Raw genomic sequence first — 20,880 nt, forward strand, 5'->3', positions numbered from 1 at the left:
TTTCCACTGATGTCATTTTGTAGCAACTGACTAGATAATGGGTGGGCCAGATTCTGCCCTCAGTTACATCCTGTGCAACAGAAACACAGTAGCTGCATGAGTCACATCACCCTGTAGAAGCTAAACCACATAGAGGATAAGAGTCCTCTGCTGCTGCCAGCTAATGGATTAATCTTTTGGCTCAAGTGGCAGAGGCCTGGACTCTGGCCTCACGGATGACCTGAAGCTGGAGAGTGTGATATAGGTCCCTCCTGCCAGGGCCTATGTGCACCGCGCAGCATTGTCAGTGGGGCATCCCTAGAAAATTAAGCCCCACACATCTCCCTTTAAAATGACACTTCCCCACATGAGCCTTAAACCGTTTGGGTTGATTCACACTAAAATGAAAACGGCCACCTCATCTGTGTGGCATCATGCAGACGTGCTCCAGTCCAGCCATTGCAGAATTAATGGGCTATAAGTGGCAGGCGCACAGGCTAAGGTGGAGCCAGGGAAGGCTACCGCCTTCCTACTGGGAGCTATTAAAAGTGAGGCAGGAGTCTTCACTTGCACTAGTCTGCAGCTTAGGCCGCATAATTAGCTTGAGTGGAGACAGGGCCGCTTTTGGAGCCCGGCTTCTTGGCTCACTAAGCGCCTTGGAGTTTGTTCCGGGGATTGGAGTGAGAGCCTTATTTCTTTGCTTCAAAAACCAGGGCTCTTGTTTGCTCTGGTTTATCCTGCACCTGGAGACGAGCCCATCGCCTGCATGTTGATTTGTTTCGAGGTTTTGTGCAGTAAGGGGCGGAGTAACTCTCTCTCCTCTTTGCCAAAATCTACAGCGAAAGGGAAACCCTTAGAGGGAATCTCGCCACTCAAAATAATATATTTTACCTCCCCCACCCCACCCCCAATCAAATTTGCGCCTGATGCTCAGAGGTTCAGAGAACCTGTAACTCCATTCAATGTCCAGGGGACATTGAACGTTCTCAGCCCTTCTAAAAACCAGCCCAAAATATCCTACCTGTGTTCTTAGTAGCAGCTGAGATTTAAAACACTAAGGGCCTTCCCCTCAGCTTATGTCTGTGAACACAGCTCCACTGATCACACCTTAAGGGGTTCTGTCTATGATTTTAGCTGCTTCCTGGCACTGGAGTCTTTGCACCTCTTAAATACACTGATGAATTTAGCTTCACACCACCCCTGTGGTGTGGGGAAGGGATATCCCCATTTCATAGATGGACAGCCAAGATACAGAGAGATTAAGTGACTTGCCCAAGGTCATGCAGGGCTTTTGTGGCAGAGCTGGGAATTGAACCTAGAGTTCCCGAGTGTCTTAATCACAAATCTATCCTGCTAAATGTTCTTGTCAGTCTTTGCACTTTGCAGGGCTTGGGGAATGAAAACAGAATAGTCAGTTTCATTCCTAGTGGCTGTCACCCTCCAGCGATGGTGCACTGATGCCTGGACTTGCCCTGTTTGCCTTGCAGGGGGATGTTTACCTCTTTATCAAAGCTGTTTCCAGCTGGATCTCATCTCTTTAAAGTCACGCACACATTCCCATGGCTCTGGGGCTTTGTGAAGTGGTAGGTGTCACAGAACCGATGTTTTGGTTCCAATTTGAGCATATGGTGCCCGCCCTTTGAACAAATTGAAATTTAATTACTTTCCTGATCCATGTAGGATCTTCCTCTTCAGATGATGATGAAAGGAAGGTAGGTAACCTGATATCGTAGCTAACCCCCCCCCCCCCAAGAAAAAACCCGCATAAGGAGTGGGAGCCTCGTACAGATGACAGCCACTAATGACAGATGAATTAACAATCAGAGCCTTCCCCACGGGGCTCTTGTTTTCAAACTCCAGAATGCATGTGTGACCGTCTCTTTGTTTTCTCCTTACTGTCTCTCTCTTTTACTGGCAGGTGATGGGGCGAAAGCCAGTAATTGCTCTGAGTACGATCAATAAAGCAAGGTAATAGAATTACATGCGCTGTGGCCATATTAAGAAGTGCATCTCTCTCTTTTGGTCCAGTTGTTTTCTTTTCTTAAACAGCCTTAAGAACCTGGAAGGGAGAAGGGGCTGTGGTGTTCTTTAAAGCTGCTCCAGAAGATGTTCAGACCCTGGATTCCAAGGTGCTGTGAAGGATAGACCTTGGATGGGGGGGAGGTTGTTATGTGCTCCCTGCTAGATGCAATTTCAGATCTGTTCAGACATTTGCTATCATGCTGTCTGTAGGTATCTGACTAGGCTTTCCTCATCCTCTATTAGCTAAACAAGATTAGGTCTGGGCAGGACTTGGATTGAAGACGTCCATTGAAAAGCCCAGGGTTCCTGGGGAGGCACTGCCTCATTTGGAGCTGGTTCTTCTATTTAACTTCCTCTCTCTAACTGTTGGGCAGTGCTGCCATGGTGCCATTTAAGAGCTGCTGCATTCCATCCCAGAGGCAGCTGCATTTCAGGGCTGCAGGAAGCAAGTCTCAGACAGTTTGTTGCAGGCTGTGGGCAGAGGCAGTGGTGCTGAGAGGCGTGTGTCTGGAGAGGCCTAGAGATCTGTGATTAGCGAGGACAGAGCATGCAGGGGCCTTTGCCAAATAGGGGCCTGATCTTCCACTTTCCTACGGCCCTTGATCCCAGTTCATGGTGGGAACGAAATAGTCCCGATCAGAATGGTAGCATGTGAGGTTGGCTTTGCACGGGATTGTCCAGGAGTCTCCAGCAATTACAGATGAATCTTGAATGAAAGATGATGTCATGTGAGGAAACCTCCAGGAATACGTCCAGCCAAAACTGGCAACTCTATGCACAGGTGTAAATGACATTGTGAGGGTCAAGGCAATGGGGCAACTGCCCACAGTTTCCAGAGGTGCCGGTATGTGGCGGACCAGGCCCATGAAATCTGGTTTCTTGTGCTTTCTTTACCACCCCTCAGCTGGATGAATTACCTGACCACTCCTCCAGCAGAGCTCCATCAACCCTGCAGGACAATCCATGGCTCTCCCTGAGCCAGTGCTCTCTGCCTTCACCACGCTGGCACCTCCTGGGCCAGGAAGGGACTAGAATAGAAGCTCCTTTTCCTGGAGTAATCCCCGGAGATGCAGGCTGCTCTCCTCGGCAGAACTCCCTGGTGGCTGAGGGACTATTTCCATCTCCTCTGCAATCAGCCTTGGAGACTTATCGAACAGCTGGGGCTTTCCCAGCTTCTGCTGCAGCCCCAGCTTCTTTAGGTCTGATCTCGGCCTCCTGCGGTCTCCTAGAGCAAAGCAATCCAGCGGCATTACACCATTCACAGCAGCAGAGTCCAGGCAGTACCCACAGCTCTGATCCCCCTGATCCTGCACTGGGACAGGTGGAAGCTGCTTCTCCCTCCCTATTCTGCCACTGCTGGGCACCGAGGTGCCAGCTACAGCAGCTCTGGAAATGCTCTAACTTGTGCCTTCTGCTGGAGCTTGCAGTAGTTGCAGCCTGACACTGTCTTTGTCTCTTGCTGCCACCCAAGAGCGCCACCTGAGCCAGAATTTCCTTGGGCAAGGGGCTGTTCTGCACTGTTGGGAATTCACCATGGGGGAAGCGGTCCTTTTGCACCACCGGCATAGGGATTCATTCCTCCTTTCCACGCTGCTCCTTCCCGCTTAGCCTCTATCCTTGCACCGTTGCTCTGTCCTCAGTTGGGATCTGAGGTCTTGCCCCCATGGCACCGTAACCCCTCTGCCTGCTCAAGGCCAGTGCACTGTTGCAAGCGCTCGACTCCTCGGTGCTGAGCTCCAAACCTCCTGTCCCTGGGCTGGAACTCCAGCTGGGCCCCCAGGTCACTGTGCCAGTCCCGTGTCCCTGGGGTGGAGGTCGGACCTCAGTCCAGCTCTGCTTTGGAAGGGAGCTCCAATCCTTGAAGGAGAACTCCAGCCTTTGGCTTGAAGGCTTGTTCCCGGGTCCTCAGTGCAGACAATCCAAAGACTCAGGGGAAAGGTAAGAAGGGATGGGGAGGGGACCTTCACAGGAGGCTATTGTCAGAAGCCGAACATGAAAACAAAAGTCTGGCAGCAAACAATTTATCCATCAAAGAGCCATCCAAAGAGGAACACCGGGTCCCTCTGATCTGGCTGCACGTTGTGGCAGCTGGGTTGTGTCTGCAGGGGGCTCCCGGAATGAAAGCTAAACCACCCCGCATGCTAGGCAGAAGGAAGTGATTTGCAGGCGGCAGCGTTTCAAAGGGGACCCGGGAGGCAGCACCAGCTAATCCAAGGGAAATACAATTTACATTTTCTTACATGCTCAGATGCAAGAATGAGAGAAGAAAAATGGCAGCTGAACGGCTTCATGCCTAGCCCTGGGTTTGACGGAAATTGTTGGACAGAGAAGCCCTGGGGACCAGCGCAGTTGGAACAGTCACCTCCATGGGACGGATGATGGAGAGCAGCAATTGTAGCAACGTGGCTCTGCCCCCAGCCCCAATCCCAAGGGCAATGTGCCCACTCAGCAGCCCCGGGGATCCAGCAGATGCCAATTTTCACCCAGCCAGACTGAGGAGGAAGATGGTCTAGTGGAGAGCTGGGTTTAATTCCTGGTTTATAAATGACTTGAGTCTCGCTTTGGGTGACTCACTTAACCCTGAACTGCACGCCGGTCTTGTACCAGAATTAATGTGTCAGTTTAGGGTGTGACATTTCACCAATGGTCTTCTATCGCTACAGCTCCACAGTGAAAAAGTGCCTTACACCACTAGGGCTTACTCCTCTTCCTACCGAGGAATAGCTATACTGGTGTGAAACACCGTTAGCCTGGTATCAGTGTGTCCATACTACAGGGTTAGCAGCACTGTGATTACCCCAGCACCGTTAAAGCAGGAAAACTTTTGTGTGCAGAAGAGGCCTTAATCTACTCTCTGTCTCCGTCCATTTCTATCTGTCAGGGCATTTCTGGGGCCCTGGTCACTGGAGTGTTTGAGCTGCCTGCGAGCTTTGTCCTTGCAGTGCTCCGTGAGGCAGGGAATTGTTATCGCCATGGTACAGCCGGGGAAACGCTAGGCTGACTGGCTCTAGGCTGAGCTGTGCTTCAGGGTTGCTGTCAGAACGCGTATCGCTCGGGGCTGACGGGTGCCGAGAAATCCGCAGGGGTCGTGCCAGTCTCTTCTCTTAGCTTCTTACCCCTGACTCCTTCCTGGCATGGAAGCACAAGGGTGAGGCATTCACCCAGATTGTACCAAGTTACAGATGCTGTGTGATGGACACTTTCTGCTCCAAGGGACAGCCCTGGGCCACAGTCGGGAACAGAGCAATCTCGTAGCATCGCCTGAGCGTGGCTGAGAGCAGGACTTTCCCCAGGAGTCTGATCTTGACAGGGGCCTTTTGTCCTGCCTCTGTCGCTCAGCTTCATCTGCGCACCAAGCCCTGAATCAGCTGCTTCCACCCGGGGGCTTTGTCTTTGATTCTTCCTCCACCGGCAGTGGCTTTGGCCTTGCACAGCTGGTTGCTGTGCCTGTCATTGGGCAGTGTGAACACACTGAACCGTATCTACACATACGCTTACCTGTACGTGCATTGCACACAACCAGTCCGGCCGGGGCCCAGTGGGGTGTGACATGAGGCAAAGTGAAGCAGGGCCTGGCAGTGCCAACAGCCACCTACACTGCCCCACGCACTAGACCCAGATGCACACAAGTACATGTGTTACACATGCACAAGCCCATGCATGACATGCACAAACACGTTTGCCACACATGGTTTGACACGCAATGGCACACTGTCCTTCACACCCCCAAAAAAGGTATTTTACACACGTACCTTACACACATGCACAACACACGCACTAGTTCTGATGAGGTTTACAAACCCCACACCAGAAGTGTCCTTCCCTGACCCCCCTGTGCACCCCCAGAAATGCCCCTCCCTGATCGCCTCTTAATGCTTCTCCTTGACCTTCTCTGTAGGCCCAGTCTGAAGCTGGCCCAGTTGGCTGAGGTGCATGGCCCCTGTAGGAACCCCAGGAGACGGAAAAGCATGATCTGACCATCCCTTGTGACGGCTTCATGGCTGTGGGTGCTGCCACGCCCTGCTTCAATTCACCTCACATCAGACCCCGTTGGTAGGGTTGCCAGGTGTCCGGATTTTTAGTGGAATGACCACTCAAAAAGGGACCCTGGTGGCTACGGTCAGCACTGCCGCCTGGGCCAATAAAAGTTCAGTCGGTGGCACAGCAGGACCTGGGGCTAAGGCAGGCTCCCTACCTGCCCTGGCTCTGCACTGCTCCCGGAAGCAGCTGCCAGGTCCCTGCGGCCCCTAGGCACCACTAACTCCTCATCCCCGGTCCCACCCCCAGCAGGAGCCCTCATCCCCCTGCACCCCAATCCCCTGGCCAGCTCGTAGTGCCCTTCCACACCCCAAACCCCTCATCCTCGGCCCTACCCCAGAGCCTGCACCCGCAGCTCAGAGCCTGCACCCCCAGCTGGAGCCCTCACCCCCTCCCGCGCCCTAACCCCCTGCCCCAGCCGGGTGAAAGTGAGAGAGTGGGGAAGAGTGAGCAAGGGGCGTGGCCTCAGTGAAGGGTGGGGCAGAGCCTCAAGAAGGGGCAGGGCAGAGGTGTTTGGTTTGGTGTGATTAGAAAGTTGCCAAGTCTATTTGGCCCCCTGGAACCACTGTCTCTTTGGGGCTCTGTGGCTCAGCTCTTCCAATGAAAGAGCCTCTCTGTCCCGCCATCTCCCATCCTTCGTGCAGTCACTGCTCCACCGGCCTGAGGCCCTGGGCCCTGCTCTCTTTCCAGGAGACGGGGGGAGGTGGGGCAAGAGGCTGAGCAGAGGAAGTGGCCAGGGGAGTTGGTTTTACACCTGAGGAGACACAACACTGTTGTTTCCACCCGGACGAGGCTGGTCGAGGTCAACCCCAGGTGTGGGGTGGATTGACCTGGATTAGCCACAGTGAGGCGAAAACTACCTGCATGGAAAGCTGCCTCAGTGTAAACACCTACCTCTTTCTGCAGTGCAGATAAAGCTGAAGGAAGGAAGGGGGGAGCCTGGTGTACTGTCGGAGGAGACGGGGGGCAGACAGCTGATGGGGAAAGGTCACAGGCATTGCCTCTGTACTCAACGGGGCTTAAACATTTCCCTCAGTTTGGTCTCTGTGTGGGCCGGGGAAGAGTACGGGGCCTGTGGGTATGGCCATGTCAGCGGGAGTGTATGGTGGGTATGTCTGTTATTGTGTCAGTGTGAGGATGTATTTCCGTGAGGGGTGTGTGTATGTGCAGGAGGTCAGACTAGATGATCATATGGTCCCTTCTGACCTATGAGTCTATGAGTCTGTGTGTGTGTGTATGGATGTTGTGCGGTGTCAGTTCGGGGAGCTGTGTGAATGGATAAGGGGCCGGGGAGATGCACATTCTGATGTATTAATATGTTCTTGCATCTCTGTGGGCCCTTTGAGCCACTTCATGCACTACCAAAATGCAGCCAGCTCTGGGGTGGAACACAGCCGCCGCTCAACAGCACGCATTGCTCCAGAACAGTCTATCTAATCTTTGGGCTTTCCAGAGAACCAGCCACGGTAGGATCAGGTGTTAAAATACAATAGAAGAATAGCAGAAGTGACTTCTGATCTCCGAGTCCTAATGGCTGAATATTTCTAGACAGGTTTGTTGTTTGTTCTGTCTCCCTGCCTTTTAGAATTTAGACCTGGGGGTGAAGAGTCTCAAATGCCTCAGTGAGCGAGAGGGGTGTCAGATGAGCATGGTGCAATTCTACCCTAACTGGAACTGGGCCAGGACACTGAGGCTAAGCACAGCTCTCTCTACAGCCTTGCGGGAACTGGGGGACACTACCAAGCACCATGGCGAACCCCACCCTCCCTTATGAAATCAACACAACTCACTTTGTAGTAGACGTCTCCCATTTGAGGAGTGACTGGGCCTGACTCTGCTTCATTTGGGAACAGGACAACAGCTTGAAGTGGAGAACGTCCAACCCCGATAACTACACACACACACAAAACTCATATAGGACTTACCTGTTGCTAGCAACCGATCTCCCTCTGATGGCATCCACTTCACTCTCAGAGGGAGGGCTGCTGAAAGCCTGTGCTGGCAAGTTCTCTGTCAGCTCTCTGACTTGAGTTCTGCTGCAGTTTGTCCGCTGCTCTCACCACTTCCTCTGGGCTCTCTGCAGAGAGTGGCTCCCCTACCTGCTGCCTGCTTGTTGTTTCCCTCTGTGGGCCAGCAAATGCAGGTGGGAGGTTAATGTTTATTGATCAAGGGGAAAATAAACATGCAAGAGGGTGGAGAGAGGTGGTATCTATTTATTTATTTCAAGTCACCCGAGGTGAAACCAGGGCCCCCCCTCACCAGGCTGAGCCCAGTGGAAACTCAGCAGATGTAACTTATTAGAAAGAAATCAGCAAATGATTAATTGGCCAGGGCGGGTCGTAAAATCCAGGCCACGTAACAGCATGACTGCATCAGGCTCCCATCATCCTCAGCCACCCTAGGGAAAGAGTGGGCGATACAGTGGGGGAAGGCCTAAGGCCTCAGTACAGCCAATCTCTCTGGAGAGGTTTTGGAGCTGAGGGAAAAAGGAGCCACTCTATCCCCATCCTCAGGATGGTAGCTTTTCAGAAACCTGGTTTCAGCTGTCATTACTGTGCAGAAGTGCCGTTCCCAGCTTATTCTCTCACCCGGCACATGCAGCGTGTGGAGTACCACCTCTTCCCTTCCTAAGGTTGGGCTTTATTAATGCCGCTACCAACAATAACCTGGCATAAAGTTCGGCTCAGATCTTCTTCCCAGACCTGGCTGCTCCTCCCTCTGCACTGCTCAGCCCACACCCTAGATCCTATCTCCTCAGAGGACCATCCCCACTCCCCGTTTCCAGGTGGGGTAACAAACTGCCTGCCTCGGCCAATCAGCGCAGGCCACTTCACCCTTTCCCAGCAGGATCAACGCCGGCTTTGGGATATGGTATTTTCAGGCAAACCTACCTGGTTCTTACATTCATAGATCTGAAACCTGGGCCAGGTTCACTGAGGTTGGTAGACCTGGAGCTAGTGCACACCTGGTTTTCCACAGGTGACATGTGGTCCAAAGCAGGGGAGAATCAGACCCAGGCTTTGGGTTTCACTCTTCACGCAGAAACTGACATCTCTCGAATGTGGCCTGATTATTGCTATTAATCTGCCAGTAACACCTCATGGTCCTGACGTGCTAAGCCTCGCACATACAAATAAATGCCCACTTAGTGTGCGGCACTTGGGCACCGAACACTTTTACAGCTATTTTACAGGAAGATTATCCCTCCCGGAGCAGGTTTCTAGGACGTAGCCATACAGAAGACCCTCCACGTAGGACTAGCTCCCGTTGGCACCAGCAGGTCCACCAGCCTTGGCAGTGCCCTAGGAACGATATCGATTGATCCCAGCTGGGGATCTGGCCTGCCACCTCCTATTATTAATTAATGGCGTGGGGTGCCATAGGTGCGCTGGGCCACTCTAGGGAGAAGAAGGGTTCGAGTTCTGTCCCCAGCAGCTCACAATAACTGAAGCTTTCCCGTCTTCGGTCTCCCCCTTTGTGAGCAGTGGGAAATGAAGAGGCTCTGGGTACTCGTGTCCAGGAGACATTCATCCATGGTCTCGCAGCACAAAGGCAGACATGGGTGGGAGGATAGAGGGTGTATCCCCTGCAGCAACCATCAGGGCATAAGGAGATGTCTCTGCTATGTTGCATGGGGGTTAAAATGGCAAGGAGCATCAGTGGCGCCAGGGAATAACCCAGTGCAAGGCAGCTTGATCACTCAGACCTTGAGGATAAAGGCAGCTCTTTTCCCAGTTGGGTGCTGCTTCGCACAGCAGATACCCAGCCTGTCTCTGAAGGTAGGTGGAAGATCTTTCATACATGCGGCGGGAGCCCATCCATTCCCTCCTGCGCAGAAGGAACTGAAACCGTTTGCCACATGGGATCTGTTGGTAAGTTAAAACCTCCATCACACCTGCCTCCCAAATTCATACATCCCCAAGTCCTAGCACCGGACAGAACTGGTGTGTGGGGCCAGTGACCAAGTTCTCCAGGACGTTATCAAGAAGGCTAGTCCTGTTGTCTTCCCCTCCTCCCCTTCCCATCCAGCGAGGTGGATCCTCTATTGATTTACATTCATATAACTCAGGCTATATCCCTTGACACCAGCGAAGGGTCTGTGCTGCGGTTCTTCATGGGGTGTCAGTGGCTGAGCAGGAAGGAACAGGGAAGGAGGCGCCTACTCTGGTGGTGTTGACACTTGACAACTCTGTGTGAGGACTAGCAGGGTGGTGTGGTTTAGTGCAGAAAGGTCAAGAAACCAAGGGTGTGGGGGTGGAGAGCTGCGATGCAGCAGGGGAGGCAGAATTTCAACATCTTGTCTTTGGTCGGTTAGTAAATTTATTCTGAACCTGAAGAACCTTTGTCACCTTTGGAAACTTTTTTGTACGTTATAAATGATGTGAGTGAATAGTTCAGGCCCAAATGTTGTCAAAAATACACAGGGGAAAGGTGGGGTTAAAAACCTATTGCAACAGAAATGATTCCATTCATCGGGGCCAAAGGGGTGGATTGCAAAGGTCCCCTCTGCAGGGCTGTAAACCCGAACGGAAAGGCCTGGTGTTGCCTTAGAACCTGAAAGGGAACTGACTAGATACGGCAAGTGAAATTAACGAGCCTAGTTTCACTGCCTTAGGTGGGAGAAGAGTCAAAAGAAGCAGCAGTAATAAACGGTGGGAAAGTAACTGTGACAATCGAAGCCGGAGAAATGCCAGGGAGGGGGCTAGAAAGCAGCACCTCCTTCCTTTCCTCCTCTCCCTCTCCCCTGAAGATATCTTTAGAGAGACAAGGTGTGGGAGGTACTATCGTTTATTGGACCAACTTCTGTTAGTGAGAGAGACAAGCTTGTAAGCCACCCAGAGCTCTGCGTCAGGTCCACGCTGCATACAAACACAGTCTTTGACATTCTTCTTTGTTGACCTGTTTATTAGATATCAGAGGGGTAGCCGCATTAGTCTGGATCTGTAAAAGCAGCAAAAAGTCCTGTGGATGCATCCGACGAAGTGGGTATTCACCCATGAAAGCTCATGCTCCAAAACATCTGTTAGTCTATAAGGTGCCACAGGACTCTTTGCTGCTGTTTATTAGAGAAACTTTGGGTCTCCAAGTGGGAAGATCAGAACCCAATTTGTGGAGGCTGTTAAGGAATCAAAGCGTCACAGAGGCCAGAGGTGGAAAACTTAGGGCTGCCAAGTTTGGTTGGATGTATTCCTGGAGATTTCATTACATGAGGACATAATCATTAATTCAAGATTAATCTTTAATCCCTGGAGATTCCAGGCCAGTCCTGGAAGGTTGGCAACCCTAGGAAGACTCCTCCCGCTGCAGAGGTTTGGACTGGCCCTGTTTTAAATGTCTCAAGTGCTGGCGCATCTGCTGCTTGGAAGCTCTCCCAGGACTGCGTGGCATGAATGGGCTGGGAGCAAAGCAAAGAGCTTCCAGTCTGAGTCACTGGCGATCCAGTAGATCAAGGCAGGGAAGGTAAATCAAGGCCAGTGACTTGATGCTAGGGAATTGCCGCCCCACTGCTCTGTCACTGGGAAACATCCACGATGAGAGGAGTGACAAATTCGGAGTGCCGGACACCCAGGGAGTAGGCTGGAGCTCTTGTCTTGTGGACGGTCACCTTTTCAGGGCTGTGAGTTCCAGGCCCCGGTGTCCGGAAGGCAGCCCCGGGCACACTGCATCGCCCTTGAATGGAGAAGGCAGGTGCCCGGTGCAAGTAAGTGTTGGGATCTGTCCTGTTATAATGGCCAGGGCCGGGGGTTTGGGACAAGTCCTCAGAAAAGCCACCGTGTTTGTTCCGTCCTGAGATGGTGACACTAGGGCTGGACGGTTTGCTGGGGACCCGGGAGCCCAGCAGTGAGGGGAGAGTGTAGCTGTTCGGGGCAGGGATGGGATCCAGCCGCCGGTACTTGGTATGAGATCCCATGCTAAAAGACGGCAGCCTGTGCTGGGTGACAGGTTGGGCCTTCTCTGGACTGTACCTGCCTGGCCCAGGGGTCCGTGGCTGCGCTGAAGGAGACACAGCATTAAACGGTGAAGCTGGACGCAGTCAGGAACAGGAGCTCGTGCCCAGCCCCGCGTCACGTCACCCCGCTAACGCAGGATGTGGCTTGCTGCCAGTGTGGAGTCTAGGATTTCCCAGGCCAGAGCACGCTAGTCGTCTGGTCTCCTGCCTCCACTGGGGGCCAGTTCCTGTTGCACCAGGAGGGGGCTTGCAGCTCTGCAGAGTCACGTCCGATCCAGCCCTGGTGGAGCAGGAATGCCCACTCCTACCAGGGCAGGCAACTGAATGAACTGGCTGTCACAGGCCATCCTCTGCTGCACCAGAAACCTCACCCATGGTGTCTGCTGCACCAAAGCCGACCCCAGAGTTGGCACTGATTCGCCCCTGAAAGCAGCCTCAGCCCAGGGCTGAATGGGCCATTCTCACCCTTAGGGGCTCCCGCCAGGCTGAAGCAAGGAACAATGACAGAGGAGTGGCTTGCCCTGAGGATAAAGAGCGGCCCAGGGGCTGCCAGACCAGCACTACATTCAATTTAAAAGCAACCCAAAGAGTTGCTGACGCGACCAGACCAGCCACCCGTGTGCCCCCCACCCACCCCTAGCCCGATGGAGGCTTTTGATGCTCTTCCACTCACCCAAGGTCTTTGATCTTGCCAGCATGGAATAGGATGGGCCTCCGCTCCTGCCAAAGCGAGTGAGTTGCGGATCCACGTAATAGCAGGGACCTGGGCTTGAATCTTTGAAGTACACTGACAACAAAAGGGAAAAGCATAGAGCAATGGGGCGGCTGGGAAGATAGGACAGTGCTTTCTTCTATGGAGTGGGCCAAATTCATGCCTGATGTAACTTCAGTGGGATCGTACCAGGGATGAATTTGGTCACGGAACTGTCGGTCACATCTTAATTGGATTGCGCATCCACACCGGGCCATATTCGGATCTGTTACACTGTTATAATCCCACTGATTTCCATGGAGTCATTCTGGATTTACACTGACCTGAGATCAGACTCCGACCTCTCCTGGGAATGACGCTGGAGTAAATAAAGGGCTTTGATTCCCACTTATGTACATGGGTGTAAATCAAGATCTCTACTCAAGTCAATGGAATTGCAGCTGCATAAAAGCCACAGCTATGAGCTCAGAGCAAGGCCCTTGATCATTTGTAAGCAACATCAAGAGCTTGACAGGGCTGCAGGGGAGGGCAGGTCTCTAGCCCTGGTTCTGCTGCTCCTGATCTTAGGAAAATCAGTTTCGTCAGATGTACAATGGGAATAAAGTTACTCCCCTGTTCGTTGAGATTGACAGCTGAAGAGTGCCTGTTACAACTAGCGGTCACAACTCTTCTGGGTACAAGTCCTGTGGCACCTTATAGACTAACAGACGTTTTGGAGCATGAGCTTTCGTGGGTGAATACCCACTTCGTCAGATGCATGCATCCAGCGAAGCAAGTATTCACCCACGAAAGCTCATGCTCCAAAACATCTGTTAGTCTATAAGGTGCCACAGGACTCTTTGCTGCTTTTACAGATCCAGACTAACACGGCTACCCCTCTGATATACTCTCCTGGGTATGTGCAGTCAAAACCTCCACTAATCAGGCACGCTTCTGTCATTTTTAGTAGCGACAGGCCACTGGAAGAGGCCAGTGGGGCTCACTGCTTTGAGGCTAAGGTCAGGACAGCGTGACAGCTGCATTCAGAGATGAGTGACAGAAGCCCTGATGGTGGTGAGTCTGCATTTCAATGACCCCTCTGAAGTGGAAGCAGCACGCTGTGACCGAACGGGGAGGGGATGCAGTTTGGCCAGGAGGAGTATGGTGCAGGGAGGAAAGGTGTATTGGTTTTAATTACAAATCCTGTTGAGCTTGAGAATAATGTGCTTTTGGCCTCTCAGCTCTGGCTCCCTGATTCACCCTGTGAATTCTTGTTTTGGAAATGAAAAGCGGTCAGGTGTCCCACTGTGTCTGCGCTCTCAGCCTGGTCAGCTGAGATAATGCAGCTTCAAAGTTGCCCTGTTCCAGCACGCTCGTGGTAACAGCAAAACTGTACACAATGGCAAAGCACAAAAGATCCATGTGCAAGAAGTTCTTCTAGACACACACGCAGAACACAAACCCATATATGGGCAACATACACACAGAGAACACACCCACCCATGGGTGATATATACAACACACACAGAGAGAACACCCACCCATGGGTGATACACTTCACACACAGAGAAAACACACACATACACACAGAACACAAACCCACACATAGGTGATACACATGCATGTGCACACACACACAGAACACACACATGGGTGATATACACACACACGTGAGTGATACACACACAGAACATACACACGAGTGATACACACATGGGCATACACACACAGAACCACACACAGGTGATACACACACACACACACACGAGTGATACACAGAACACACATGGGTGATACACACAGAAGTGACACACTCACAGAACACACTCACACATGGGTGATACACACACACAGAAAACACACATACACAGATGGGTGATAAACACACACAGATGGGACACAAATCCACACATGGGTGATATAAACACACACAAATAGAGACAGGACACAAACCCACATTTGGAGGGTACACACGCACACACACACACTGAGTTACACACACAGAGATGGGACCCAAACACATATGGGCCATATACACACATGGAGGGGAGGCATACACACACATACTGATCTGGGACTCAGTGCCTGAGCAGCTACTCGGAGGAAGGGTTGGGAGGTGGGTGAAGTGACACTGGATACGGAGCTGAGGGAATTGTGTGTGAGGGGGGCACCGGGAAGAATCTGAGACTGACGTTGGTCAGACCCAGGTTGTTTTAGAGAAAGTGGTTCACAAAGACTTACTGCCATTTTTGAGTCTCCTGTGAAAGGAATAATCTGGGCTGGTTAACTTGGAGTAGTCGTGGTTGACAAATCCGACAGTAGGAGGCAGATGGTACTGTCCCGGCCCGGGGCCTGGCACAAACCAACAAAATGCACATGAGTTAATAATATGTCAGAAAACCAGACTGCCATCAGCAATGTATCCTAGTGGTTAGAGCAGAAGCAGCTAGGACTGCGGTGTTCTGTCCCTCGCTCTGGAAAGGAGTGTTAGCGAGTGATCTGAACCCAGGACTGAGCACTAGGATGCCTCGGCTCTGTGCCCAACTCTTGGAAAGAGTCCGAGCTGGTGATTAGAAGAAAAATGCTAGGAATTCCTGCGTACTACCCCAGACTCGGTCATTGACTCCAAGGATGACCTTGGGCAAATTGCTCAACTATTCTGTGCCTCAGTTTCCCCACCTCTAACACAGACACAGTGAGAGTTCTCTATCCTCCAAGGGGGACTTAACAATGAAATTATTTCGTATTTGCGAAGCACTCTGCGATGCTCAGATTCAAAGACACCAGAGAAAGATGATTATATTGCTTCAGCCCAGTGGAGTTTTCACACAGGAAGCTGCCAATTGCTGTCCGCACAGACTCTCTGGTGCTGTCACATCAGAAGAGAGATTGACGATGCGATTCTCTGAGACAGGGACTGCCTTTTTCTGTATCTGGACAGCGCTTAGCACCATTGGGTCCTGGTCCATGACGGGCACGCCTACGTGCTACAGTAATACAAATAACTCATACTAATCTATTAATCTGCATATGCTGTTAGAGCAAAACCCTTACATTTGAAGCTGTTTCAGCATCAGGGTTTGGGAGTCTTTCTTTTACATACAGAGCACACAGCTGAAGTTCCAATTTGGTGCAGCATTTGAGCAGGGGATGTACCACCACGAAGGGCACATCTAGTCTCCAGTCACAAAGTGTGATTGCAGCTCACACAGACGTACCCGAGCTCGCTTTGATCATGCTAGCTCGGGTACTGGAACAGTGGGGCAGTATTAGCATGGACTCCTACAAGCTCACCTGGAACCCTGGGTAAAAACTTGCAGGGCTAGCAAGCTAACCCAGGGGGACTTGCCCTCTAAGAGGTGGTGGGCACGTGTGACTCATTACCTGCTGGCCAAATTGGTCTGATGGATGGCGCCTTATAAAGGGGGAAACAGGAAGAGGAAACAGGGGTGAAAATATCAAGGAAATGGGGTAGTATTAGACAGGTATTGTACCATTGCCTGCTGGAAGACCCAGGGCAGAATGAAAGAATATAAATCACTAAGTAGTTAGATTTAGATATAGAGTCTTCAGCCAACTCTGCTTTGTCATAGAAAGAAAGAAAGAGAGAAAGAACGAATGAACGAACGAACGAACTAGGGTGGAGCTGAAAGGCTTTTTCCTGGGAAAAGAGGGAGGGTGGAGTGGAGATGAGGGGGGGAATGGGGGTGGAAAGACTCCAGCTGGGGAATGGCCCAGGGAAGGGGAGGGTTCTCTTCTGGGTGGAGGGGGGAATGTCCTACAAGACTGTGTGTTGTTGTGAATTGCAAATTAGACCCAGAAGGGGAATGGTTTAATGACTCTGGACTGGGGGAGATGATTTACAGAGCCCCTGAAGAGGGTAAACTGAGGGCAGGGCCCGCAGCACCATGCTTTGCCAGAAGGAGGTGCTACAGAGCAGGCATGCCCAATGATACATGTGCCGAAGCTCACTGCTGCCAGCTACATTAGAGCTAGCTCAGGTTCATCGACAGGAGAGGCAACCGTGCCCTGTGATTGCAGTATGGCCATGCCCTAAGAAACTGAGTTTCTCTGCTTCCAAGGATGCAGTGTTGGGGTACCAATGTGAGACGGTAGCAGTTTGAACTCCAGCAGCGGATACACACGTGCTTACAGAAGCAACAGTAGAACTAAAGCATCTTTCATAAGCCAGTCATGGAAACGCCTGCAGCTCTGACTTCAAGAGGAGTGAAGTGACAGCTAAGGAAAGTGCTGCCTGAATCCAGAGCACTGTAATGAACAGAAATGTTACAGAACCAAGACCAGCTGCCTCCCACCAGCTTCTGTTTCCAGTAGTGATTTCTAACGACTTGGCACTTATGGGACACTCGACATCTTGACAGCAGCTCTGAACAGACATTTCAGCTTCACCACATCCCCTCTGTCCCTGCTGTGAGGTAGGTAAATTTTACAATCCCTCTTTTCACAGATGGGGAAACTGAGGCACCAAGCAGCTCAGGAATTTGTCCCAGGCCAGCTGCGCTGTGGTGGGGTTGGGATGGGCAGGGTTTTATTTTGGGCCCATCTTAGAAATAAACCACATCCAGACCTTTCAGGATCTTTAAAAGAGAAACAAAAAAACACTCTCTCAAATCTGATTCTCTAAAGGAGCAATTTTCGGTAGGTTTCATAAAGTTCCTTTGCTGGGCTGCCCACCCAAAGTCAGGAGATTCATTGCTATTGTCCATTATTTTAATTATGTATATTGCAGTCATAACAATAATAATCCCTCACGTTTATACAGCCCTTTTCATCAGCAGATCTCAAAATGCTTGGCAAAGGAAGTCAAAGTCATTATCCCTGTTTTACAGATGGGGAAACTGAGGCCCAGTAGCACCTCTTGTCAGTTAGATCAGCTTCCTATTTTGCTAAGGGCCGTACAAATGTACAGGAAATGACAGTCCCTCTGAAGTTATTTATTAATTTATTAACAGTAGCACGTAAAGATCGAGACACTGTACAGACACATCATAAAAAGACAGACCTGCTCCCAATTGCTTACACTCTCATCCTGCGGCAAAGGGAAACAGGGCTTCACAGCAAGCGTACCGATCTCATGAGCAGCAATGGCAGGTGTCTTTCTCCGCCCCACCTCTGCCATCCCGGACATGGAGTGGATGCACAAATGGAACCAATCCTTTACTGGGCCGGGCTCTCTTCGCGGCTCTTGCTCTCCCCCTGCTCCAAAACTACTGCTGATCCTGAGCACGAATGCTAACAGGTGGGGATTTCTGTCTGCTCTGATAAAACCACCCTGTAGGGATGCAGGAGAGAAAAGGCCCTGGCAGCGGGGTGTTCCCAGAAGAGCCCAGCATGAGACGTTTGCTGGATCCCTGCTGCGGTGAAGTGTTAGTCCATCAGCACTGGTGACAGCCACTGGTCGCGCTCGCTGAAAGCAGACACCCATGGAGGAGGGACTGGAGGTGACATTGTAAACTTATCCCCCACACATACTCAACCGTGGCCCCAGCAAAGTGATGCAAGATTGATGCCCACTAAGCAACCCTGCAGGCTGATGGTGAGACAGCTGCTTTGCCCTACTCGCTGGAGCATGACGCCTTCTGTTCCCCAGCTGCTCTCCAAGGGGCTTAGAAGGACGAATTAGATTTTGATGAGCGCAGCCAGCATGGGGAAGCGTTGCCTGGTGCGCCAAGAAATCCACACTGTGCTTGGGGGGGTTAGGTTGCTGCCCATCCGCACGATGCTTCTGGGACTTGTCAGGTGCCCGAGAGACTGGTGCTTGGGGCGGAGGTTGGCCCTTTTCCTTTGTAAGGTGCGGGGAGGGTGCTGGATCACTAGCCAGCACAGGATTGCGGAGGATCAGCAGCCAGGGATTCCGCTGGACATGGCAAATGGAGAGCCTCAGCTCATGACCTGTGTCATGATGGCTCAGAGGAGCACAGGGCAGAACCAGCAAAGGATACGGGAGAGTTAATGTGGGTGTAATAATAGTTCCATTCTGCCCTCCTGGGCACTTGTGATTTTTTGGTGACGTTGGCAGCTGAAACTAGGGCAATGAAGCACCCTGTAAAGGAAAAGACCTGGGGCTAAATTCCCCACTGCCCTCTCCTGTGCGTGGTCATTTACACCAGGGTAAAATGGCTGTCAAATGCTGATTTGGTTTGCGCCAATGACGCAGTGGCGTAAATGACAGCAAAGAGAATTGGCATCTAGGCCTGGAGAGGGAGAGGGGGGCTGGCAGATTGCAGAGCAGGACAAAGGGTACGTCTACACTGTGATGAAAGACCTGCAGCAAGGCCGCAGCTGACCTGGATCAGCTGACTCAGGTTCATGGAGCTTGGACTGCGAGCCTATAAAATTACCATGTAGACGTTCAGGTTTGGGCTGGGGCCTGAGCTCTGAGACCCTGCAAGCAGGAGGGTCCCAGAACTTAGGGTCCAGCTTGAGCCCTGCTAGCCTGAGCCAGCTGTTCGACATGCCAGGGTGGTTCATTATTTTAGAAACTCGGAAACATCTCCAAGTTGAGTGTCACGCGGATTGTGAGGTGCTCAGATCCTACAGGTAATAAGTAGTTGGGACAGATATAGTAGTATCCTGGCTGAACCTTATGGAATCACGTTGAACCTTATGGAATGAAGGTTAAGGATTCTGGGAGTCCGTTGTCGTGAAAATGCAAATGTTCGTGGGCTAGCGTGGGATAGTATGGAACCTCTTTAGGCGAGAGGACATGATTAATGAAATCTCTGGAAGATATTAGGGACTTCAGAGGACTTGGGCGGGGGGGCAATATGAGCAAAGTGTATTTCCTAGGAAATACTTGGAGGAGGGGGTGAAGGAAATGCAAATGACCCACCTCAAATCCAGCCTTTTGAAGCAGAGATTCATTGTTGCCTCTTCGTGGGCAGTTCAAAGACCTCCAAAGGGTATGAAGGCTGGAGGAAACTTTTCCAGGCTGTGCTGGTTCTCAGCTGAGGGTGGGATGAACTTGCAATGAGGTGAAATCCCTGGGTGGGGTTTGCAAGCACTGCTCCTGCCAGTGCCCCTGTTGGAGGGGTGGGATCTCAGACCAGCTTAGTAGCATGTGTTGTAGGAGCAGCAGTGATCTGTATGCTCTGTATAACCTGTATGTTCGAAAGGTCTGTTACACCTCCTCTCCCTCTTTGGAATACCTGTGAAGTGGCTTTCCCCCTCCCCCTCCCTCCTGGAATGCTTGTGGGATGAATGGGCTGCTTGAACAGCTGGAAGATCAGAAGAGCTCCCAGGTAGAGAAGGTGTCTGGCATAGGCGCTGACTCCGTGGGTGCCCTGGGGCTGGAGCACCCGCAGGGAAAAATTGGTGGGTACTCTGCAGCCAATGGCAGTTCCCCACCCCACCCTCCCACCTCAGCTCACCTCCGCCTCTGCCTCTTCCCTGAGCACGCCGCATGCCTGCTCTTCCCCCTGGCTCCCAGCACTTGTGTCGCAAAACAGCTGTTTCGCAGTGGAAAACGGTGGGAGGGAGGGAGAGGAGGGGGAATGCGGCGCACACGGGGGAAGATGCGGGTCCGGGGCAGGGATTTGGGGAGGGGTCCAATAGGGGCAGGGAGGGGGCGGAGTTGGGGCAGGGACTTTGGGGAAGGGGTTGGAATGGGCGCAGGGCAGGGGTGGAGTCAGGGCAGGGCCGGGGGGGCCACAAGCACCCACCGGCACTGGGAAAAGTTGGCGCCTATGGTGTTTGGGACTCTAATTAGGCAGTGCTCATACACCCAGTGCATGGACACTGCATGGACACCGTCCAAGGTGGAGTGTGACCAACCAGACATAGCCAAGTCATCTCTAGTTTGACTATTTGCGGTAAATATGCCCAGTGGCCTGTGATGGGCTGTTAGATGGGGTGAGATCGGAGTTATTACAGAGAATTCTTTCCTGGGTGTCTGGCTGGGGAGTCTTTCCCACATGCTCAGGGTTTAGCTGATCGCCATATCTGGAGTTGGGAAGGAATTTTCCTCCAGAGCAAATTGGCAGAAGCCCTGGGGGTTTTTCACCTTCCTCTGCAGCATGGGGCACGAGTCACTTGCTGGAGGATTCTCTGCACCTTGATGTCTTTAAACCTTGATTTGAGGACTTCAGCAGCTCAGACATAGGTTAGGGGTTTGTTGCAGGAGTGAGTGGGTGAGATTCTGTGGCCTGCGTTGTGCAGGAGGTCAGACCAGACAAGCATA

At 51.9% G+C, this 20,880-nt stretch overlaps 2 protein-coding genes across 3 annotated transcripts in view; both read right to left on the reverse strand.

The window, feature by feature from the left end:
• The window catches only part of RNF126 (ring finger protein 126), a 395,779-nt gene that overhangs the window by 108,200 nt on the left and 266,699 nt on the right, over positions 1-20,880 (reverse strand). The window lies entirely within an intron of this gene.
• Positions 10,737-20,034, reverse strand: CIMAP1D (CIMAP1 family member D). Of its 2 annotated transcripts, XM_032781984.2 has the most exons (5): positions 19,534-20,034; positions 17,769-18,744; positions 14,922-15,032; positions 12,663-12,776; positions 10,737-12,033 (listed from the first exon to the last, which is right to left on the reverse strand). In XM_032781984.2, exons 2-5 carry the CDS (start codon positions 18,124-18,126, stop codon positions 11,552-11,554), a joined length of 1,065 nt encoding a protein of 354 aa, XP_032637875.1. In that variant the 5' UTR covers positions 18,127-18,744; positions 19,534-20,034; the 3' UTR covers positions 10,737-11,551. The 2 variants fall into 2 exon arrangements, with proteins under 2 accessions (XP_032637875.1, XP_032637789.1); XM_032781898.2 differs by having other exon boundaries at positions 17,769-20,034.

The sequence above is a fragment of the Chelonoidis abingdonii genome, chromosome 11 (assembly GCF_003597395.2).
Source record: "Chelonoidis abingdonii isolate Lonesome George chromosome 11, CheloAbing_2.0, whole genome shotgun sequence".
NCBI classification, from domain to species: domain Eukaryota; kingdom Metazoa; phylum Chordata; order Testudines; family Testudinidae; genus Chelonoidis; species Chelonoidis abingdonii.

Coding starts and splice junctions, on each gene's coding strand:
- CIMAP1D (XM_032781984.2), bottom strand. CDS start 18,126: ATGGGTGTCTGCTTTCAGCGAGCGCGACCAGTGGCTGTCACCAGTGCT. Junction 15,033..17,768: donor CATTGCTGCTCATGAGATCG/GTACGCTTGCTG, acceptor GGTTTGTGCCAG/GCCCCGGGCCGGGACAGTAC. Junction 12,777..14,921: donor CAGGAGACTCAAAAATGGCA/GTAAGTCTTTGT, acceptor TTTTGTTGTCAG/TGTACTTCAAAGATTCAAGC.